This window comes from Marmota flaviventris, chromosome 10 (genome assembly GCF_047511675.1).
Source record: "Marmota flaviventris isolate mMarFla1 chromosome 10, mMarFla1.hap1, whole genome shotgun sequence".
NCBI lineage: Eukaryota > Metazoa > Chordata > Mammalia > Rodentia > Sciuridae > Marmota > Marmota flaviventris.
Genome location: NC_092507.1, coordinates 90,696,751 through 90,722,356, shown reverse-complemented (window position 1 = coordinate 90,722,356; position 25,606 = coordinate 90,696,751). Strand labels below are relative to the sequence as shown.

Here is a 25,606-nt window from a genome sequence, read left to right as displayed (position 1 = left end):
GGTAACTGAATAAACAAGATGAGAATTTCAGAGTCCTATCATAACTCCCTATCTATCGTCATCTGCATCAACATATTTTCTGTCACACAAATTAACTATGCATATTTTAAATCTAAATCCAGCTGCTTGATTTGCAAACTAAATCAAACCCTCATCTATTAAAGTCTTTCTTCAGCTATTCTCTGGACATGTACAAGGGGGTGTTCTTATCTACATTATTAATTTTCTATCCTGTTGGATCTCCCACATCATACAAACATACTCCTATTTCTCCCACCCTGATTTTTTTTCTTTCTGCTATGATCCTGCTTACCATTGCTTATTCGTATTCTTGCCACTAAAATCCTTTAGAATGATCTAAACTCTCTTATCTATACCTCCTTCCATTCAGTCTCAAATCTATTCCAGTCAGGCTTATGAAATCCCCTGATACTGCCTTTCATAGACAACTAGAAATTTTGCATTACCAAGCCAATGATACTACACTTATTCTTCTCTACACTACATTTTATAAATACATACACCTTGGTAAATGGTTATTTGCTTGTTTTCAGGCATCATTTATATTATGACATATGTAAATATAAATAACATACATAATGTATATAAATATACACATTTATAATATAATTTTTTTTTTAGCTCGCTGTTTTTTATTTTATTTTACTAATCAATCTCTGACTTGTGCTTTTTCACATTCCTAATGTTAGAATGCTCCAAAACTATTCTTGGTCTTCCCCCCTATCTAAATACATTCTTTTGGTGGTCTAATACAGCATTCTAAATTTAAATATCATCAATATAATGAAAATCCTGAATTTATAACTTCAGCCCAGAACTGTCCTGAATCCAGGAACAAATATCCAAATAATGAATATCTTTTCTCAAGTGTCAAACATCTCAAATTTAACATTTCAGAAATTGAACCACTTAATACTCACCCAACCTCAATGTCCTTTATCTGGAGCCTTTTCTCTTTCAGTTAAGAACACCTATCTAAAATGCCTAGGACCAGTTTTTCAGTTAAGAATAATTCCATTCTTCCAGTTAATCAGGTCAAAAATCTTAGAATTATCCTAACCACTTCTTTCCTATATTTTATATTCAAGCCTCTAAGAAATCTTGATTATTTTTACCTCCAAAATATACCCAGAATCTAACCATTGCTTTAGTGTTTCCAGTGCTACAACTGAGCAATGATTATCTAAGCAAAATCATCTTTGGACTAAATTATAATAACTTTTTAGTAAACTCTCCCATTTCTACTCTCCCCCTTCTTCAGCCTATTTTAACACAAGCAATGTGATTCTTTTAACTATAAGTCAGAGTTATGTCACTACCTTGCTTAAAATACTAGTAGAAATCATTTTTCTCAGGGTAAAATCTAAATTCCTTATATAAACTCCATAGTGAGGACACTTACTTCTCTGATTTCAAATCCAATGCTCTCCCTTTCATTTGGCGTGCTCCTGTCACAGAGGCTTCCTTGAACACAAAAGGCATGTTTATACCCTAGGACCTCTCTGTTCTAGCTGTTCCTCTGACTGGAATGCACTTCTCCCAAATACTTCTTAAACTAACTTCCTTCACTTTCTTCAAATTACCACCAAAATATGACCCGAACCATCCACACAGATTAAGTACACCTATCTAAAATGCCTAGGACCAGAAATCAGATTTTGGAATTTTTTCAGATTTGGGGAATATAATGAGATAACTTTTAGATGGGACCTAAGTCTAAACATAAAATTCATTTATGTTTTGGAAATAACTTTTACATATAGCCTAAAGGTAATTTTATACAATAATTTTAATGTGCATGCACTTTGTGACCTGTTCCACGAGGTCAAGTATAGACTTTTCCACTTTGTGGCTATGTGTTGGAGCTGAAAATTTCAGACGTTGGGAGTGTTACAGATGGGGGATGCTCAATCTGCATTTCAAATTATCCCTTTCTCCTTATTGATGAGAATTTGGGTAATTTCTATTGTTTCATGGTAAAAAGTCCTTAATACACTGTGTTCGTTCCTCAGTATGTGTCATCACAGGAGCTGGTCTTCTTAACACTCTTCTTTTTGCATTTATGAAAATTTCTTTTCTAGTTATCCTACTTCCTTAACTTTTCCCTCCCAGTCTTTTCTCTGGGCTCATCTTCCAGTGGGTCATGATATCTATCGTATCTATTCACATAGTTGAAGAAATTTTCCATTGTTGACCTTGCCTTAACTCTAGACTGGTATTTTTAAATATTTACCAAATATTCCACAGAAGTAGCCCAATGACTTCTCAAAATTAATAGGTAATATATGAATTCATTACATACCTTTACAAACATATTCCTACTCCAAATTCTTATAGAAGATCCTCAGAAGCAGCACGGTCCCAATTTAAATTCTCAACCACAAAAATTTTGACTATTCTCTCTCTCTCAACCCCTACGACACAAGACCTATAAACTCAATCTTTACCAAATGTTTATGTAATTTGCCCTTTGTTTTCTTCAGATATTTATTCTTGCCTTGGCCACTAAAACATCTTTCTATTTGGTTTTCTTGTCTTCAATATTTCTCCAAATCCAATCTGAGATATAAACACCATTGTGTATTTTTCAAAGGGCTGGTTGTATTTTTAGCCAGCTCAAAAGTATCCAATGCCTTTAGAACAAACTACTAAATAAAATTCCATACCTCTCTTCTACTCAAATTTAGACTCTCTATATTTTTAAAAAATATTTATTTTTTAGTTGTAGTTGGAAGCAATACCTTTATTTTATTTATTTATTGTTTTATTTGGTGCTGAAGATTGAACCCAGGCCTCCAATGTGCTAGGCGAATGCTCTACCACTGAGCCACTACCTCAGCCCATAGACTATATTTTTCAAGTCCTCTTTCCATCTCAGGTCCTAGCTCCCACTTAAAACTTTCCATGGCATGGCTTTACTTAAAGTGTTTCCTAAATGTGGAAGGCCAGCCTCTGTTCTTAAAATCCAACTAATCATTAGAGATCTAGTTTAAAAGTCAGCTCCATCACAAATGATTCCCTGGGTTTCTACTTTTTAATACTTAACACATCTTTCCTTGTAACATTTACAGAGATAGTTATCCATTTTACATTCTTTCAGAACTTGTTATTTTCAATTACACATATAGTTGATTTTATAGTTAGCCTACCACTTCTGAGTTCCAATAACTAAGCACTGGACAAAGTCTGCCAACTGACAACCAAATCAACCTGTTGGGTATACTCTTGGAATACAAAGTTTTCACTTCTAAAAACTAGAGTTTAATATTACTTCCCATTTTTGTACCCAAACTAAGAATAAAAAAATTACTGACAACTTTAAAAGTAAAGAAAAAAATCATACCTTTATAGCTGCTTTCTCATTAGAGAATGTAGCAAAAGCTGTATGTTTCTGAAACAGAGTAAATGTACAAATTACTTGCAATATAATTTCAGTTCCTATAAAACCACAGTAAAGAATGGGACATTGAGACTATTTAACTGATTACTAGTTTCATTCTTTGTTTGGGTCAGACAGAAATAAAAGCTATGCAGCTTTTTCATATAAAGATGTACAACCTAGCATGTGTTATGTATACAAACAGCCAATAAACCAGAAATTTAAAAACCTATACTATACACAGAGAATCAATCTTAAACATCTAAATCTTAAATTCTAAATATGTTATATATTTATCCCCTATTTATAACAAATCCAGAGATCCTATAATTTAATCTATACAGTCTGAGGCAAAATTCAAAAGTGTTCACAAAATGCAGAAATCATTTTTCAATATGTATGTTTCATTTGAGCTTTATTTTTGTAACAAGTTTCAATGGAAGAATTCTACTTTTAAGTACATGTTGAAAATACTTTTTAAATTACCAAAAACAAACAAACAAAAAAGCCAAAAGTAAACTAATTATCATATTAGGGATAAGTTGTCAACGTTTATTACAAGAAATTGCTTGGGTAATTAATATCACACTTATTAATTTCGCCTAATCTGAAACAAGATGACCTGAATGTATTTAAACTGAACAAAAGGCGCATTTTTATTTGTATTTGTTGGCATACATGACACTTAAGACTGATCAAAACTGGTTTTTAACTTACAGATTCTCAACCTTGGCTGCACATTAGAATCATCTAAGAAGAAAACTTTAATAAAACAACTGATATCTTGCTTTATTGTGGGTCATCTTGCAAACTTAACGTCCCCACTAATATTGAAGTGAAGAAATAACCATTAAAGACACTTCTAATATATTAATAAAAAAGTGTATGAATTCCTGCGTAGGAATTTTTAAGTGTTAATATACTATTTTACCCATTCGTCTACTTTGCCTTTCTCTTTTGCCTTTTCCGCAGCGATGTGATTACTGAGACTGGAGCTAATTAAAGCTTCACTTCTAGCGCAAAGTAGTCTGACTTAAGAGGAAAGACCCGGACTCTCCCACGACAAGAGCGCCCCTTCACTCTTGGTCCCGGTATCCTTTCTTTTTGGCATTCCACTTTTCGAATCACTACTCAAGGACCTTCCGGGAAGAATCGGCGGAGTGCATCCTTACCAGTCGCCCCTTATCTGACAGAACGCGCACCGACTGCGCCCCGAAGTATTTCAGCAAGTCCTCTTTTTCCTCCGCGGTCAGCTCTGCCGGCAAATGCCTCACTAGAAGGGTTCTGTCGCCCCGGGGCGGGGAGAGCGACGTGGAGCTTGGGCATCCTCTCGGTATGGGCATTGGCTGCTCGGGAGCCGCCATTTCCCTTGGAGAAAAAGCAGAAGAAACACACGGAAGAAGCCTCCGTCAAAACTGCAGCATCAACAGAACCTGAGATAAAAAGAGTATCTTTTCCGCTTCGCGCTAAGGATTCTGGAAACAAGGAAACACCGCGAGAGGTTGTCTCCTTCTCGCGATAATGAGCCACGGTCGCGCGGGCCCTTGGCGGTGATACTTCCCACAAACCGAAGTAGGAGGTGCTAAGGCGAAGGTAAAGTAAGAGGTTTTAAATGCCAGGTAGCTGTCGAAGGTACTATAAACAAAAACTGGCCCTGAGAAACAGAAGGATTCTTTTAAAAAGTCATAATTAAAGGAGAAACAAACATCCCCGAATCACGTAAATAAAAGTACGTGTGTACACGAAAGGGCAGAAGGACTCACCGCTGCGCGTGTGTGTGCGCGCGCGGGCGCGCGCTCTGGAGCCTTTGCTCTCTGGGCTCTTAATCCCAGCCTTGAGGAAGTGACTGTGACAGGCTCTGGAGGAGGCTAACTCTGCAGAAATATGGGGTGTGTCCTTACACTTTGGGATTGTAAAACCCAGAGGTAGCCGGTTCTGTAGTCAGATCTGTAGACACTTAGTGTCTGTGTAAATAGGAGAACTCCATGTAAGGGACAGAAAGTATTTCCTTGCATTAGCAGGAGCATACAGCCTGCCAGTGTTCATTTCAGAGAATTATCAGCTTCTAGGAAGAGATATCCTAATAACCAAACATGCTCAAGCACACATTCAACCCCCCCCCCACACACACACACATAATGTGGGTACTCTTCCCCCCTTTTTTTGAGGACACTGAAGTAAAAAGGGATTGTAACACCTAATACACGAGGTGGGATTTGATCTTTGGTAGTCTGACTCCAAGTCCACACTCTGATCCAGTACTCTGCCTATAATGTAAATACAACGAAGGTCAGAAATCCAGCCCCCCAGGTGCACCACCCTAGGTGCAGCTGCTACAGTGTAGAGAACTGGAATGTCTCTTCCTGGTTTTTTTATTTGCTATACAGGTGCTTGTGAGAGATGTAGCAGATGTAACAATACATCAAAGTTATGCTGTCAGTTCTGTTCTCCTGGAGCACTGATTGGGGAGAAAAATTCATCCCCAAATTTTCGGTAGTCAGAGATAGCCTTAAGCGTTTGGTAAGAAACTTGATTATCTGAAGAAAAATTGGTAACCAATGTTTTTTTTGTTTTTTGTTGTTTTGTAGGTGTGTGTTGGGGTAAACCAATGGAAGCTTTTTTTTTTTTTTTTTTTTTGTGTGTGTGTGTGTGTGTGTGGAGGACACGTTTAGATGGTAGAACTACAAGGTAAATATTGCCAAGAATAACAAGTCAGTATGTAAGTGACAACTGGCCAACTGCCCTGCAGAATTGCTTGACTCCCACTCAAGTTTGCATAAGTAGAAAATAAGATTTTTATGTTAACTACATTGATAGTTTAGTATTTATTTTTACAATGGCAAAGCCTATTTATTATGATTAAAAAGAAACTCCCCAATATATTCTTATCACAGAGACCAGAATGATTTTGTTAAATCCTCAAAATTCTCTACTGGCTTTTTTTCAGAGAAAAAGATGAAGCTCTTTCTTTGTTCTATAAGAACTGACATGATCTGGCTCACCAGCAAATTACTTTTTTGATATCTATTCTCTACCTCCTTTACACTGCTGTGGACCACCAATGACCTGGCTCTTATGCTCTTCAGACCCACAGCTCAGATCTTTGTGGTTGTTGTTCACTCAGGAATCCTTTCTCACAATTATTTACTTGATTAGCTTCCTTCTTTCAGTCGTTTAAATATGACCTCATTAAATTGTCTACAGTCAGCCAACACCCTCCCTACCTCTTCCATTGTCTTCTCTATATTACAGGGGCTAAAAGACCAGAGATCAGATTTTTAAAAATATTTTTTAAATGTCAATGGACCTTTACTTTATTTACTAATTTATTTATATATGTGGTGCTGAGAATGAACCCAGTGCTTCACAAATGCTAGGTAAGTGCTCTACCACTGAGCCACAACCCCAGCCTTAGAGATCATATATTTCAAACTTTTAGTTTTTTATTGCTATCTCAAAATTTAGTAACTTGATTCAAAATAACCACCATCAAAGAGTTTTCCTTTTTCCCGAAGCACAATATCTTCATCTTGGTTTTTGCAGTACTTTTTACATCTAGCATAGAAGTCTAGGCTTTATTATAGTTACATGTATAAAAATGATTTTGTTATCAATGGTAAGCTCCTTGAAGGCAGGAATTGATAAATTCATATCCCCATTCTCCCATCATTGACACAGAATCTTACAAATAGTTTGATGATCATTGAATGTTAAAGCATGTAAATTAATATAACTCACAAGAAATAAAATACATTCTGCTGGCAATCAGGTATTATATATTCATTGATTTGTATGATGATTTTAAGAAACAAGGCTAAAGATTTCTTCGTAAAATTATGATAAATGTAATATTCATTATTATGCTGTGTTATTTTTTATAGATGATTGTGTGTGAATTTCACTCATAGTTATTTACAGATTTATTCTTTACCTTTAAATTCCAGATGAACAAAAGTATTATTTTCCTGAAATTTTGGCTACTACAAGGAAAATCAACCTCTTATAATATAATGTGACTTGCTTATTTCTGGTATTTGGATATAGAATCCATAAAAGGTAGGGAAGTAGCACCCTGTTCTAGAATATTTGCTTAAGTCCATTTGTAATTAGGGATTGATTTGATTAGCATACAGAATTTTAAAAACGTGCAACCTGAATGGATATTTACCTGCATATATGCTTATACATTTAAGTGTTTATTGTTCAATCAAAAAATTGAAATATATTAAACATTCAAAGACAATTCTTCTGCCAATAAATGGTATAATAAATAACCTTTCTGTGAAACTATAAAGCTAGACCACCCTCTCAATATAAAAAAAATATATAAACAAGTGATAAAGTGTCAGAAAATATAGGTCACTAAAACATTTTGGAAAAGAATTAATGGGTAAGCATGTAAAGGATATAAGCAGGTAATTTTCCAAAAGAGAATTATAAATGAGCCATTATTAGATGAGAAAATGATTGGCCTCACCAATAGTAAAGTGAATACTGATTCCATTCCATAGGAATATATTAGTTTATAACTATCAAACTGGAAAATATTTGGTATAGTCAATCAAATATTGCTGTGCATATGTGGGCAAATTTTTGTCACAGTCTTTTGGAAAAGCAACTGAATATTTATTTATTCAGATAAAATGTACTTATATGCTTTTTGTTTCAGCATTGTTTTAAAATGTATCTCATTGAAGTAAAGGCACCTGTATGTCACTAATTTACTGAATGGTTAAATTACTTGAACCTAGTGGGCTACCAAAAAAATGAAGAAACAAAAACTTTATTTTACAGCTTCAAACATGCTCTAGTGGATCTCTCTTCCTTATAATATTCCCTAGATTTCCTATTCATTTGATTTTTAAAACAATTCACTACTTAGAATTCACTTTTAATCCAATTACAAATACTAATCTTACTTCTAGGATTATGTCCTTTGATCTCAGGGACTGCAGCAGGGTAGGAGATATAGCCCTTGCTTTCTCTGTTCCTTCACCTTCTCTTTCTGCTTCAAGATTCTCTGGGCATAGGGAGTCAATTCTCTCTTGGCTATTGATGGGAACTAAATATATAGGTCCCTTAAGAGGGACCTGAAGAATTTATGCCATGTAGTTTCATGATATCAGTGATGAACTTTCTGATTGACACCTATGATTCTGTGTTAGTTCTTGCTTCCATCTACTTGCAGTCATTCATCCCAGCAGATAGATTCCTTGGGTGGGGTCACATAGAGTGAGTCCAAGTGTCTCTTTAAGTGATATTTCTGGCCTATCAGTTTCCAGGAAAGCTCCAGTCTCTTAGTACTAGCCTACAAGTGGTCTGAACAAATGGTTTGTCCCCAATTTACCTAAGTTCCTTTGCTTTCTTCCTCATTCATTCCCAAGATAGTCATGCTCCTGCTTCACAGCAAAACTGATGTTTTAAAATCATGCTTTAATAATTCAAATATATTGAAAAGCTACAATATATAAAGCTACAAAAATTCTTTTGTTAATTAATTACAGTGACAACACTGAAAAACTTAATTCTCTAAATCCATAGATTATCAGAAACCTCATTTTAAAAATATTAATGAGATGGGAACTTTTCACCATTACTGGGAAGCTGAACTATGTAAGCACTATGACACAGAGTAGTTTCCTGTTTCTTTCTCAAATCAAAGCTTCAGGTAATGTGTTTTCAGATCAAGAGTTGACATTCATTTCTGTAGTTTTGAGAAAACAGGACCCTATGCTCACTTTTCAGTCCTGGCCTCTTCCTAACACAACCCTCCTTTGCTTTTAACCTATCAGAGAACTATTCGTTTAAATTTCATTTGTACCTTACTCTCAAACCATAAGAACACTGGATTTTCCTTCCTTTGTTTTTGCAAAATGCCCCATCATTACTCTAATGTGCAGACTCTCTTACTATATCAAATTAATAAACCTAACTTTGTCAATCCATGGATCTGTTATTGTCTGGTGGTCTATAAGAAGATTAAAGAGTAAATTTTGAACATTTTCTGTGCCTGGCACTCTCCAAGACATTAAAATGACATGTACAGTACCATATTAGATGGAAACCAGTACATAACTTGAGTTGTTAACAGTACTCTCCTGGAAGCTATATAAGGCCAAGAGAAGAAATAAAAAATAAAGGAGGGATTAATTTTATCTCCCTAATCCTTTGAGTGCTTCCATTGGCCTTAATTTATATTTTACTCTTATATTCACCTCATGCTGCAGGGAAATTGAACTATTTCCTTCTTTTTAAAGATCCATTTTTATTTCTATATGCTCATATATGCTGCATATGCCACCCTCTAGGTGATGATTTTCTTAATCCTTATTTAAATGTGGTCTTTCCTTTGATATCCTATATGTTTTGTTATTACACAGTTTCCCATATAATCATTTGTAAATTTATTTTGTTTATTCAATTTAATCTTTATCCTTTATCTGGAATGTTGCAGTACCAATTAAAGAACTTATCTTGTCCTATGAAGTCTTTCTAAGCACTTCTAAAATCTCCTATCCTACTATGCTGCTTCATTAGATTTAGTCATTTAGTCACTCTTTCTGCAGTGGAGGTGGAGATGCACGATTAACTGGAATCCCTCCTGATGCCTTTGCATTCACTGTCTTTCTGGTATTCTGCTTCCAGATGCTCATATTTTTCAACCTTTTTCAGATGTCTTTTCCTTACAGAGGATTTCCATGACTACTCTGCAAACAGTGCCTTCCTCATGTACCCATCCCTAATCACTTATCCTGCCTTATTAATTTCTTGTACTATAATAGCCTAGAAAGTACATGCTAATGCCTGTGTATGTGCATGTTTAAGACATAAGCTCCATTAGGCTAGTCTTTATCATGTTTGCTACTTTATCCTCAGGCCAAAAGTAGTACTTGGCACATTGTAGATACTCAATATTTATTGAATGGATAAACAGATGAATAAATAATGAAGGTTGTCTCATCATTTGTTTATCTTGTCATTTATCAGTCTTTCAATTTTTCATTTAGAGATGACTAAAAGAATAAATTTGGGGATTCATACAACCGGGGTTTATATTCATATTCTACTGTATATATAAAGGAAGTTACTTAACCACTCTGCCATAATTTTCAAATCTGTAAATTGGAGATAGTATCCAGCCTAATAGGCTTAGTGGTGGTAGTAAGTGGATTAGTATGGCAGATATTCTGTGTCATAAAAGTTCTATACAAGTTATATTTATTGTTTTTATATTTAATTGGTAATTATTTGACTAAAACCATTCTTTTTCACTAGAATTTTAGTATATCATTAATTTTCCATAATTGAATCTCCAAATTTCTGCTTATAATAGGAACTCTATAAATATTTTTCAAATTAATTTAAAAATGACTTAAAATTTGAGAACGCCAACAGGTGTTTGTGTACATAAAGCACATTCCCATTTTCTGTAGTTACCAGCCATTGTCACCAGATGGAAACCTTATCCTAGGAAAATGAAAGTTGTACTAGCGCTAGGCCCTTATAAACTAAAGACAGCAGGGCTGAAATAGGGGAAATTGTCATACTTGTTTTTATAGATTACTTAAATGATAAAGGCTAAAAGTTTAGTCATAACTAATGGTGGCTTATATGATATTTCTGCTTTTCCATTATATTGTAACCCTCCTGAATAGTTCATTTTTTGCATAGTGATACTTATTGTTTCCACTAATCTCTTGTTACTAAAGTAATTTAATTTCTATTTAAAAATCAATGTTAGAAAGAACTCTTAATGTATTGTTTCCTAGTTCTTTCAATCTCAAGCCTTTTACCTAATTATTCCAAAATATTTTTTTTTATTTTGACTGGAACATAAATTATTCTTTATCATATCCTTGCTATGCTCCATTACTGAGCAAGAACTCTGCCATTATTTTCGGATTATTGGTAATTTGATTTTGATGTAAAGCTTATACTGCTTTTTGTTCTCTTCCAACTCTCCATGCGCCGTCTTTGGAAAATAAATTACTAGGCCACTGCTTTTGTTCATGTCCAACCTCATATTTGTGTAGTAAGATTAACAAACAAGTTTCCTAGTATAAGGAAGTATTGAGTAGCCTACAGATGAAATAACCAATCTCTAAATGTTTTTCTTTTGAATTATCAAAATTTTATATATAAGTTACTTATAATTGTTAAAGTGTGTGTGTGTGTATGTGTGTGTGTGTACACATATGCTTTTGTAAGCTACATTTATCAATGTATCTTCAAATTATGGGAATATCAAAATAAACAATAGCATTTTAAGACAGCAGTAATAGTTTTCATTGTAGTAGTATTTAGAGTCATTATGTTCTTATTAATTTCTTGAAAAAATAGCTACTTAATGATGTAGACTTTAAAAATGTTTAAAATATTCTTTATTCCTGGATGTGGCATATTATTGACTAAAAGAAACTTTCCCTTCCCTTTCTCTTGTTTCAATCAGTCCATTTGAGATGATTTAGCAAAATACCCCTAAGCATCTATAAGTGACAAAAATATATTTTTCTCAATTTAGGAGGCGAATAAGTCCAAATCAAGGCACCAGCAGACTCAGGATCTGGTGAAGTATTTTCCTGGTCTCTTGGCATCTTTTCCATATGTCTTCAGAGTAGAAGGGGAAAAGAAGCTCTCTGAATCCTCTTTTGTAAGGACACTAGTATACTCAAGACTTAATCTTTACCCCCAAAGGCTACTTCTCCTAATGCCATCATTTTAGAATTAGAACTTTAGCATATTAATTTTGCAGATACAAACACCTCTCCTTAGTAAGAAAAGTGATTATAGATTATTCTCATATTTCAATTGCTGACATTAAATTTCTTTCTTTCTTTTTCAGGTTAAACTATTAATGATGGTAGCTGGGATTCAAACATACTGATAATCTTTCTCAACTTAAATGATTCAAAATGGAAGGAAACATTTCATCAAGAGTGATTTCTTATATCATGGGAATATATAGTATTAATTTTGAGACTTAGAATTGACTTCAGCTTCCTCTATATTCCCACTATCCCATTTCCATTTCTCCTTCAAACGTAATTCATGAAATTATTTTATATCCAACCTCAGGGAGGTTTTCATGAGATGAGCTATTATAAGGAGAAGGTGTCATGCAAGTATGTTTTTCAGCTACATTATGTCCCATAAATATCCCAGACTTAGTCACCCTAAAGACCAGTTTTGAAAAATAATTATAACTCAGTTGAAATTATACATTATTATTTTTAAAGTTAATATTTATTGTTGAAACTTTATACTTACTAGCAAAATGAAAAAAAGTATAAGCTACCAAACACTGATAAAGTTTTTTTTAATAACTTGGAATAATTCTAATTCTTACTCTACCTTTATTACATGTATTTGTAAAAATTAAACATTACCACTTATACTATTTATTTTGTCTTAAAATTTTTAGCAATATTCAGGTTTCATCTTTTTGTGTGATAATTCTTTTTCAAATTACAAATTCTGGTGTTATTGCACATAGATAACAATAATAAACTATACATTTCAAAAAGCTAGAAGAAATTATTTTAAAAAATTTTTACCAAAAAGTAATGATAAATGTTTGAGGAGATAAATATGTTTAATCTGATTTAAGCATTACACAATGTATACATGTATAAAATCATCACACTATTCTAACAATTTGTATGAATTTTATGCATTTATGTGTAAGTTTAAAAATAGATAAAAATAAAAGGTCCTTAGTAGCATATGTGTATATCAAATCATCTAAAATTTATACAAAATAGATATGTTCATGTACTAACTTTATAGCCTCAAACTACCTATGTACATTTTGCTTTTAATGAATTTCATTCATCTTACTCATATTTATCTGGCAAATTAGCAGCAGTGACAACATCTTAGCATAATATATGGTACAACAATATATTTTCAAGTAAGCGTAAAGTAAACCGAGGAAGAACTTTTTCTTATATAATTGTATTTTAAATTCATTTATGTTATGATTATCCTTAAAAACATTTATAGAGATTACTCACAAAATTTTTAAATAGGGTGGGCCAATCTGAGCACTCTCCAGGAGCGAGTTGCGGAATCTGGGGTTGGGCAGCTCTCAGGGACCAGTGAGGACTGAGCATTCTCTGGCCTCTGTGGACTCTCCTCCTTCAGTAAATGAACCTTGAGGAAAGCTGACCATTTGTTGAAATTCTAAAATTATGGCTTATGATTTGGTGATGTTCAGAGATGTGACTGTAGTCTTTTCTCATGGGGTTTGGGAATACCTGAACCCCTCTGAGAAGAATTTGTACGGAGATGTGATTTTAAAGAACTATAGCAATTCAGCACTGCAATGTTTCATTTCTAAAGCAGATGTGATTACTCTGTTGGAACAAGGGAAAAAGCCCTGGATGATTGTGATAGATGTAAAAAGAAGATGGAACCTAGATTTGGAATCTAAATATGACACTAAAAAGTTATTTCAAGAAAATGGTATTTATGAAATGAACTTATCTCAGTGAGAAATAATGGAAAGAATTAAAAGTTGGATCCTTGATTATTTCTTTTTTAGAAAAGACTGAATATGAAATGTTGGAACAAAAAGGGTCCTCACAAAGTATATTTCAGGCAAGTGACAAAAAAAAAAAAAACACCCTTTACAGAAAACTCACATATCTTACTGTATATCAGAAAAGCACTGTATATAGAGAAAAGCACTCTGAATGCAGGGAATGTGGGAAGGCTTTTAGAGTATGCCAACAACTTACTTTCCCATCAGAGAATCCATACCTGTGAGAAACCCTATGAATGCAAAGAATATGAAAAGGCCTTTAGACAAGGCCTGAGTAGACATCAGAGAATTCATACATCTGGCAAACTATGAATGTAAAAAGTGTGGAAAGATATTTACATGTAGCCCAGACCTTCGAGTACATCAGAGAATTCATATTGGTGAGAAGCCCTATGAATGTAAGGGATTTGGGAAGACCTTCAGAGTGCAGGAACAACTTACTCAGCAGATTCACACTGGTGAGAAGCCTTCTGAGTATAAGGAGTGTGGGAAGACCTTTAAACAGTATGCACATCTTACTCGGCACTAGAGACTTAACATTGATGAGAAGTGCTGTGAGTGTAAGGAATGCGGGTAGGCTTTTCTTTGCAGTACTGGCCTTCTAATCCATCACAAACTTAATACAGGTGAAAAACCCTATGACTGCAAGGAGTATAGAAAGGCCTAAAGAGTGGGGCAACAACTTAAACTGCATCAGAGGATTCACACTGGTGAGAAGTCCTATGATTGCAAGGAGTAGGGGAAGACCTTTAGTTGTGGTTACACCTGACTCTTCATCAGAGAATTCATACAGGTGAGAAACCTTACAAATGCAAGCAATGTGAGAAGTTCTTTCATCTTACTCAGAAACTATTTCACGGCCTGGGGTTGTGGCTCAGTGGTAAAGCGTTTGCTTCAAGTTCATGAGGCACTGGATTTGATTCTCAGCACCACATAAAAATAAACAAAATGAAGGTATCTGTCCATCTATAACTAAGAAAAATATATATTAAAAACAAAAAGAAATTATTTCACATTAAGGCATTCACATATTGTAGAGAAAACTTATGAGTGTGAGGAATCTGGGAAGTCTTTTAGGCTGTTCTCACAACTTACTCAACACCAGAGCATTTATTTTTGTGAGAAACTATAAATGTAAGGAATGTGAGAAGACTTTCAGACTGCTCTTACTATTCAACATCAGAGTATTCACACTGGTGAGAAACCCTATGACAGGAATGTGGAAAGGACTTTAGACTTCATGCACCGCTTATGTAACACTAGAGAATTCATTCTGGCGAGAAACCTTACACGTTTAGAATGTAAGAAAGCATTCAGACAACATTCACACCTTACTTACCACCAGCAAATTCATAATGTAACTTAATAATTATAAGAATCCTTCATATGTGAACATAGTATTAAGGAGCATTAGAAAATAAACCTTAGAGGAAAATTTTTGAATGTAGGAATCCCTTTTGCTTCAGGCTCATAACTTAGTTATTTAAAGGAAACAATCTGTTAATTTAATGACTAGAAGCCTTTCTTCACAATTAAACCAAGTTAAACTACAGGAAATTCACTCTAGAAAGGAACTTTGTTAAAGAACTAAATGTGAAAGGCTTTTGGCTTTACCTTTTATCATCCCTATTCTATCTGTGTAGTGTACCTCTGAAATTTGCCAGGGCACCAGCTCATGCTGAAAATGGATGAAAAGAAAGAAAAGTCATCTAGCTTGTAATTCCTATATAAACTGTATTTAAGAAAACCAGACTTTGATAAGGTAAAGTTCTTTGTTAGAGAATCATAGAATTAGAAAGTTCTATTAGAAAATAACATCTTGTAACATATAATATAATAATGGATATAGAACCAGTTCTACAGGTTGACTTGAGTTTTATGGTGAACAGATCAGGTTGACAGCATCTGAATCCACTGATCAGAAGTAGTACAAGAAAATCTTATGTGCTTCCCAATGTGATGCAATAAAAAACACACATCTTACCAAAAATATTGAAACTTAATTTAAGCTTGAAGATCCAACTCCCAAGTTTAGAGAAAATAGGGAATGGAATAACAAATGTCATGACACAACAAGAAGCAAATCTAAATGTGGGTGATTCTACAAGAGAAGTAACCCAGCTTTTCAACCAATAAAATGATATTGGAAAAAGGAGCTAGGACTCCTAAGATATTGAAAAAACTTTAGAGACATATCAAATGCAATGAAAGAATGGTTCTTCTTCAGGTTGTGACATTTTCACAACAATTGGGAAAATAGGAATATTCGTACTAGTAGATAATATTAAGAAATTATGTTTTCATTGGGTGTGGAAAATAGCATTTGATTATGCAAAATGCATTTTGGTAGGAATAAATTCTGAAATTTCTATACACTATATACTGTGATATCTGGAAAGTTCTTTAAATGTTCATGCAAAATAGGGACCAGGCATGTTGTCACATACCTGTAACACCAGCAACTTGGGAGGCTTAGACAGGAGGATCACAAGTTTGAAGCCAGCTGCAGCAACTTACTGAGAGCTTATATCAAAAAGTAAAAAGGTCTGGGTTTGTGGCTCAGTGGTTAAGCACCCCTCTATTCAATCCCCAGTAACAAGTTCTTTTTTTAAAAAAAAAAAAAGCAAAAAGGAGATATCAGAAGTTTGGTAGAAAGATAGCCAACTAAGGCTGGGGTTGTGGTTCAGAGGTAGAACGCTGGCCTACCATGCATGAGGCACTGGGTTCAATTCTCAGCACCACATAAAAATAAAATAAAGATATTGTGTCCACCTCTAACTAAAAAATATATTTTTAAAGATATGACTAAATGTTGCATATGCATTTTTTTGTTTTGTTTTTGCAATTCTTTTATGAGTTTTTATGTACTTGAAAATTTCCATAATGTTCTTCTAATGAAAATTAATGATGAAATTATAGACAGTTTGAATAAAACAATTTTTAAAAGCGTAAATATTACAATTTGTGGATGTTGCCAAGGCTCTACACATTGGGATATTAAATACACTATACTGTATTGATAAACTTATGACAGAGTGTCCAGATTTCGCTCATTCCCATCCTACCTCTGTATCTATTATAGTGCCTGTCACATAGTAGGCATTGAATATGTTTAAAAAATGGGTAAAGAAAAGCAGTGACTATAATCAAATGTAGAAATGTGAACTTGACCTGCACTATCTTAATATTATAATTAACTAGCAACATTTTATCACTTGAATCTGAGGCATTTTATTTATTTATTTATTTAAATTAGGTATATATGACAGCAGAATGTATTTTGATTCATTGTACATAATAGTAGCACAACTTTTCATTTCTCTGGTTGTACATGATGTAGCATAGCACCATATATGCAGTCCTACATGTACCTAGGGTAATAATGTCCATCACCATCATTCCTGCCCCCATTCACCCTCCCTTCCTCTCCCTCCCCTTAGCCCCAAGTTCCTCCATTTTTCCCATACCCTCCCTCCCCCCATTAGGGATCAACATCCACTTATCAGGGAGAACGATCTGCCTTTGGTGTTTTGGGATTGGCTTACTTTGCTTAGCATGATATTCTCCAACTCCATCCATTTACCTGTAAATACCATAATTTTATTCTCTTTTAATGATGAATAATATCCCATTGTGTATATATACCACAGTTTCTTTATCCATTCTGAAAATGGTCTTAAATGGAAAATACAAACAAGATTTTGAAGATGAAGTTCTAAAAAAAAGTATATTAAGTATCTCAATTTTTCTTATTGAAATTATAATTGCATTAAAGCTGTATAGTGCTTTTGGTAATATGGCCATTTTGACAATGTTAATTCTGCCCATCCAAAAACATGGGAGATCTTCTAAGGTCTTCTCTAATTTATTTCTTTAGCATTCTGTTGTTTTCATTGCAGAGGTCTTTAACCTCTTTTGTTAGATTGATTCCCAAGTATTTTATTTACTTATTTATTTATTGAGGCTATTATGAATGGGAGAGTTCCTAATTTCTCTTTCAGCTGACTCATCATTGTTACCTAGGAACACAATTGATTTATGAGTGTTTAATTTTATATCCTGATACTTTACTTTTTCACTTATGAGTTCTAGTAGATTTCTGGTGAAATTTTTGAGTCTTCTAAATATAAAATGAAATCATGGGCATATAGGGATAGTTTGAGCTCTTCTTCTTCTATTTATATGGCTTTAATTTCTTTCTTTTGTCTAATTATACTGACTAGTTTAAGGACTGTGTTGAATAGAAGTGGTGAAAGAGGGTATTCCACTCTCATTCCAGTTTTTAGAGGGAATGCTTTCAATTTTTCTCCATTTAGAATGATGTTGGCCTTGGGTTTAGCATCTAAAGCTTTTAAAATAAGTTACATTCCTACCATCTCTAGTTTTTCTAGTGTTTTGAACATGGATGAATGCTATATTTTGTCATATGCTTTTTCTGCATCTACTAAGATAACCATATGATTCTTGTCTTTTATTCTATTGATGTGATTAATTACATTTATTTATTTCCATATGTTGAACAAAACTTGCATCCCTGAAATGAACCCCAGTTGACTCATGGTGCACTGTCTTTTTGATATGTGTTTTCTATGTAGTTTGTCAGTATCTTATCAAGAATTTTTACATCTAAGTTCATCAGGGATATTGGTCTGAAATTTTCTTTCCTTGATGTTCTGTGTCTGGTTTTGGTGTCTGGGTGATATTAGCTTCATATAATGAAGAGTTTGGAAATGTTCCCTCCTTTTCTATTTCATGGAATCATTTGAGAAGGATCGGTGTGTGTTCTTCTTTGAAGATCTGGTAGAATTTGGCTGAGAATCTGTGTGGTCCTTGTCTTTTTTGATAGGCTTTTAATGGCATCTTCAGTTTCATTGCTTAAAATTGATCTGTTTAAATTTTCGATGTCCTCCTGATTCAATTTGGGTAGGTCATATGTCTCTAGAAATTTGTTGATGTCGTCAAGATTTTCTATTTTATTAGAGTATATATTTTCAAAGTAATGTTTGGTTATTGTCTGTATTTTGGTAGTGTCCATGGTGATATTTCCATTTTTATCAAGAATTGGAATATTACTCAGCACTAAAAAATAATAAGATCATGGCATTTGCAGGGAAATGGATTGCATTAGAGCAGATTATGCTAAGTGAAGTTAGCCAATCCCCAAAAATCAAATGACAAATTTCTTCTCTGATATAAGGGGGGTGACTCAAAATGGGGTAGGGAGGAAGAGCATGGGAAGAAGATTACCTCTAGATAGGGAAGAGGGGTGGGAGGGAAAGGGAGGGAGAAGGGAAATTGCATGGATGGTGGAAGGAGACCCTCGTGGTTATACAAAATACATGTATGAAGATGTGAATTTGGTGTCACATATCTTGTGTACAGAGATATGGTAAATTGTGATATAAAGGTGTATTAAGAATTGTAATGCAAAATAATAATAATAATAATAATAATAATAATAATAATACTCATGTAAATAAATAAATAAATAATTTTTAAAAATTTTAGTAATTTGAATTTTCAATTTTATTTTTCAAAGAGCCAAATTTTTGTTTCATTGATTATTTTGAAATTTATTTTTGTTTTAGTTTCATTGATTTTGTTTTAATTTCATGTGATTTGGTGTGTTTTGGCTGTTATAATAATTCATTTCCTGATTTCTACTACTTTTGGTGTTGAGTTGTTCTTCTTTTTCTAGGGCTTTGAGATGTAATGTTAGGTTATTTGGTGACTTTCTATTCTTTTAATGAATGAACTCAATGCAATGAACTATCCTCTTAGTACTGCCTTCATAGTGTCCCAGCATTTGATATGTTGTATCACTATTCTCACTTACTTCTAAGTTTGTTTGTTTTTTTAATTTCATCCCTGATTTCTTCTGCTATCCATTGGCCATTTAATAGCATATTATTTAGTTTCCAGGTGTTAGAGTAGTTTCTATTTTTTATCTTATCATTGATATCTAATTTCATTTCATTACAATCTGATAGAATGAAAGTTGTGATCTCTATTTTTTTGTATTTACTAAGAGTTAATTTGTGGCCTAAAATATCTGTTTTAGAGAAGGAGCTCTCTTCTTTTAGAGAAGGAAGTGTATTCAGTCATTCATGCATAAAATGTTATTTACACACACACATATTTGTTAAATCTAAATTAATATTTGTATTATTTAGTTCTATAGCTTATTTACTTAGTTTTTGTTTGGAAGATCTATCCAATGGTGAGAGAGACATGTTAAAGTCACCCACTCTCATTGCGTTAGGATCTCTTTGATTCTTGAAATTAAGAAGAGTTTGTTTGATGTATGTAGATGCTCCACTGTTTGGTGCATAAATATTGATTAATGTTATGTCTTGTTGATGCACAATTACTGTAAACAGAATGGAATGACCTTTGATTGATTCTGTTATTGAAGTATGTTTGGTTTGTTTAGGGTGATTTGTTCCCTTGTTTTTCATGTTGTTTTTGTGTCTACCCATCTAACATCATGGATCTGAGACAGTAGAGTTTCTACCCTGTGGACTTAATAGTGTCCCTGAAAGTTTCCAGCACCTCACCATGTACAGGAAGACAAATAATAACAACAACCACTGCAAATAATATATAGCATTAAATCAAATAGTTCCTGCTATGACATCTACAGTATTAATTTTCACAATAAAGAGAAATGATGTGATTAGTTATTACCCACAGTAATAACATTAAGTTTGCAAACAAGGTTTACAGTTTCAAGTGGTAGAGAGGAGAGAACAGAAATGATGTAGAATGTGATGGTTATGAGGGAGGAAGAAAGAAAATAGAAGTAAAAAATTAAAGGAAGTATGAAGTGAGAACACTAGAGATTGGCCATTTAGTGGAAGAATAGAGAAAGACAATCAAGGGAAATAGATAAGTGAGAGAAAAAACTATGTACAAAGCAAAAATTTAAATAATTAAAAATAAAGTTGAACTATATTAATCAAACATCCTAGTTCTCAAAATACTGATCCATGAAAAAATAGCTAGCTTCACAATGCTAGAAATGAGAAAAAGAAAATATATGAGTAGGTATGTGTCCATGAACCATTAAAGTTACAGTTAAACCGAGAAAATGGAAAAATAAATTAAAATCAAATAAAAAAAGATCTTGATGAAAAGTTAAAGAATTGTTTCCATTGGAGGTCATATGATTCTCAGCTTCCCATGGTAGTGATAGGTGGGGTGGCCTGGAGTGCTGGAGTGTGATGCCTTCTCTACCCTCAGGGTTGGGTTGCTGGATTGTAAGAGTAATTCTGTAGGCAGAACTCCTGAAGGTGGGGTTTAGGCTTTCATAGTATTTAGGTTCTTGCTTGAATGGCGATTGATCTGAAGATTTTAAATCAGCACAACTCCAGAGCCCAAGAGTTGCCAGTCCTTACTGGAAGACTGGACCCCACCCATCTCCCCTGGGTTTCACTCGTGCAGTGGAGGAGCCAATTCTTAGTTCTCTCTGTCACCCGCAGACTCCATGTTTCCTGGTCCCTTGGATTCAGTCTTTAAACTCCAATCTCTTCTGCCCGACCTTTCATATTTCCAGTCTTGCACATGTCACCCATCCAGTCTTGCAAGCAGCAGGATTGGATGAGAATGGGGAAAGCCAGGTGGGTTTCCATGACCAGTAATCCCCTGTGTAAACCCCTCTCCATGTTTGATTTTCTCCTGGTCACTTAGGCATACTCTATGTCATGCCATGTGGGTTTGCCAGGAATCAGCCCCTCCAGCTGGTGGTCTTCCGCACTGTGGCTACAGAATGGTTTTTTCCTGTTCTCTGAGGGTAGCCCTGGGAGATGTGGTTTCTTTCCCTCAGAAGTATATTGTGCAGCACACCTTTCAGGCCAGTTGGACATTGTCTTTGATCTCTGGTCTCTCCATAATCAGACACTTCTGAGGCCTCCTAAAAATGTGGGTTCTTTTAATTCCCTTTTCCCTCCACTTTGCTCACAAAAGAACCACTCTGGCTGTTGCTTCCAGCCATTGCAACACATGGCGCTAGGGATTTCTTTCTTATTTTATTATATCCAACCTCCTGAGTCCCCAATCTACTTTGAATGTCCAATATTAAATCTCAGTTAGGTTCCGCCCTCCTTTTTATTCACCCACCTTGCTTGAAGTTAGCTGCTTATCTGCTTTATTGGTTTCATACCACAGAGCAGCCAGGAAAGTGATGTTCTCTATTCTGCCATCTTGAAAGATTCTGAAAACTAAATTTACAGTTAAATTTGATGCTAAGCATATCTGGTCAAGTTTGGATTTATACATCTCATTAAATAGTCACATCAAAGTTTCATGTTAAATGTCTCAATTGAAGAATATTGCCAGCAGCCACTTTTATAGAATGCCTGATGGCAAGGTTGCTGAAAATCTTCATTGGTTTGTCCAACTATACTAATTTCTTTATAGCATACCAGATAAATTAGAAAAGAAATGGAATGAGAGCCATCAGTTATGAAAACCAAGAATATTTTAGAAATAGAAGAGTAACAAAACAGATTATAGAGATTATTCTGTTAAGTAACAACAAAAGAGAATCTAAAAATCATCTCATTTTGTCTTTTCCAATTGGGAAAGTCAGCTAAACATTCATTGAATTAATGCATGTGCTAATGAGACAAGAAATAACCTGAATCTTTTTTTTTTTTAATGTACCAGGGATTGAACTCAGGGGCATTCAACAACTGAGCCACTTCCCCAGCCCAATTTTATATTTTATTTAGAGACAGGGTCTCACTGAGTTGCTTAGTGCCTTGCCATTGCTGAGGCTGGATTTGAACTCATGATCCTCCTGCCTCTGCCTCCCAAATCACTGGGATTATAGGCATTCACCACTGCGCCCAGCAATAACCTGTATCTTAATTTCCCTGGTTCCAAGTGTGGTTTCAATGTATTCATATAGTTCATTTTTTTTGGATTATGTTCAAAGTACATATAAGAAAAATAAATATCTAAGAATTGAGTACTACTTTTGTCTCCTACCTGCTGTATTGGTTTCTTTTCTTTTGAGCTTCTATATCTACTTAAACTGGTGGAGATATATATATATATATATATATATATATATATATATATATATAATTTTATTATATATTACATAATGCATTATATATAATATATGGAAGCATATATAATCATACATACACAGAAATAGTGGAAATGTAGATAGATACATACCTGCATACACACACACATATATAAATACATATATCAGCATTTATAAGAAATTAGAGTTTGGGTAAATTGTTTCACTTCACTTACCTGTAATCATTCACCATGTAACCTTTCACTTACACAAACACATACACACACAGATACATAAAATAAATAAAACAATCAATAAAATGAAAGAGAAAAAGGAGTATTCTTTCTTTACTACTCCTTGATGTTGAGCTATCTTATGACTTGCCTTGACCAATGATATTTAAGGATACAGTGTGTTTCTGAGTTTAGTTTAGTCATATATGTTACACAGTAATGTATATTCACACTTTTGTTATGTGTCAAGATGTGTGGGATATACTACTTCAGCTCTTAATTTAGAACTTGAACATATGACCAGCTCTGCCCTATGCACTATTAGCCAACATGATACAAGTAAAAGTTTTAAAATTAATGCAGCAATTGAGCTTACTCTCCAATACTTCTGTTATTGTTATATAAATAATATATTTGGGTAGGCCACTAGTCCCATGAGTTCAAGAGAGAGAGAGAGAACTTCAATTTATACTATACTTGGAGCCAAGATCAGCCTAAAGAAGCCAACCTCTCTAGTCAGCATACCCATTTGTGAACAAGAAAAAAAAAATGATTGTTGTTTTATGCCTCTTAGTTGTGGGGTAGGTTGTTAACAAGCACAATTGTGGAAATGGCTAGTACTTATGTATGAAGAGAGTTTTTTTCCCCAAAATAACTAACAACCCATAGAGTTTATTTTGTATCTACAGAAAAATTTTCCAGTGTTTGCAAATAGTCATCATCAAAATGGGTGTAGTATGCCTCATGACAAAATAAATCCTTACCAGAGGGAGATGAATTATTTTACCACAATAGCAAATGTGTAGTTATAATTTTAATGAACTTCAGCCTACAAATCACATCTACTTTTCCTCTCTCTCTGTACTAGGGATTGAACCCAGAGGGTCTTAACCACTGAGCCACAACCCCAGGCCATTTTTTAATTTTTTATTTTGAGTCAGGGTCTTGCAAAGTTACTTAGAGTCTTGCTAAATTGCTGAGGCTGGCTCTGAACTAGTAATCCTCCTGCCCAGCCTCTTGGGCTGCAGGGATTACAGGCATGCACCATCATGCCCAGCTACTTTTCCTCTTAATATGTATGTATGCATGCACTCTCACGCATGTGAATATCTATGTAATTATTACACTGAAGTTTATATATGTGGTCAACATGCTGTTTATTTTTGCTCCACTTGCAGAATCTGTACTTTCCAGCCTGCATAATCACGAGTCAGTTCCTTAAAATAAGTCTCTTTTTGCATGTTTGTGTACACACACATACACACACACACACACACCTCATTGTTGCTGTTTCTCTGGAGAAACTTGACTAATATAAGGGACATTATAGTTACTAAATGTGAAGTATGTTAATGCTTTTTTTTTCTAGGATAAATTTTTATTCCACATGAAAATAAAATGGTAGTGGTGGTGTTGGTGATGATGATAATGATAATTACAATAAAGCTACATAAATTAAAATTCTCTTGAGTACCTCTCAATGTTATATATTCCTTGAGAGATAACTGACCATCTACTTAGTTTGCATATGTTATTTATTAACTTATCTCACAAAACTATTGTGTATAGTGAAATAATCATAAATAATTTATCAGGACAAGTAAACTGGAGTGTTTACCCAGTAAGTTTACCTTCAGTTTTGTCTGCAACCAGTGGAGAATGCTCCCTTTTACTAATGAATAGATTCAGTGAAGCTAGCCAAAGCACCTGCCAAAAATACCTTTAAAATGTTTCCTTTACACAACCCCCCACATTAAAAATGTTCAAAATGTTAATTTGAAGTACTGAGGAACAAGCCCATAGCTTGTGTCAACCGGTGTTTATATGAAGTTGGAATTCAAATTATTGAGGCTTAATTATGTAGAGTTATCTGGATCTTGGCAATCATTTTGGGGTAAGGGTAAGGCACTACTCAAGTAAGTAAATGTCTTCTCTCATTTTTTTTTTTATTCAATGAGGTACCTTCTAAGTTTCCACGTATTTTACTGCTACTTTTTTGAGGGTGAAGGCAAGGATTTTTTTTAAAAACACCAAGAACAGAAAACCCTAATAATGGTAATAGCAGATGCTTACAGACTTATGAGTCAACATGAATATTGTTCAAGCTTCAGATAGGTCACTCAACATAGGCCACTCCAAGAAAATCTTTTCCTAAGGATTTGGTTCTTTTACATCAATATCTATCCCTTCCTTCCCATAGGAACACAGACTAAGGTCAATGCATCTCCTATGCTTTAGAGCCCACTCATTCTCATTACATCAAAGACATTATTTCACAAATAAGTTATTAAGTTATCATTTCTCTTTTCATAGATTTTCTCACTCTTCACTCTTTTCTTCTCTTCATGAAATGAATATACTCAATTTTTCCTGCCATGAAATCATGCTCCCTCTCT

At 34.1% G+C, this 25,606-nt stretch overlaps 1 protein-coding gene and 1 long non-coding RNA gene across 5 annotated transcripts in view; one reads left to right on the top strand and one right to left on the bottom strand.

Annotated features, from left to right (window-relative positions):
• The window catches only part of Rnpc3 (RNA binding region (RNP1, RRM) containing 3), a 36,541-nt gene extending 31,689 nt beyond the window's left edge, over positions 1-4,852 (bottom strand). For 3 of the 4 annotated variants that reach the window (XR_011708891.1, XM_027925186.2, XM_027925185.2), the window contains exons 1-2: positions 4,573-4,851; positions 3,365-3,412 (exon numbers count right to left, since the gene is read on the bottom strand). Coding sequence is in view for 3 of the 4 variants with exons in the window: in XM_027925186.2 (XP_027780987.1) it covers positions 3,365-3,412; positions 4,573-4,764 (240 nt within the window). In the remaining variant the exon portion in view is untranslated. Of the gene's footprint in view, positions 1-3,364; positions 3,413-4,572 lie in introns of all 4 variants that reach the window. The other variant, XM_071618098.1, reaches the window with a different exon arrangement.
• A 103-nt stretch (positions 4,853-4,955) lies between these two features.
• Positions 4,956-12,739, top strand: LOC139707466 (uncharacterized). The gene is made up of 4 exons (XR_011709032.1): positions 4,956-4,993; positions 7,345-7,456; positions 11,922-12,050; positions 12,243-12,739. It is a non-coding gene; the product is annotated as an uncharacterized lncRNA (long non-coding RNA).
• Positions 12,740-25,606: the final 12,867 nt, after the last annotated feature.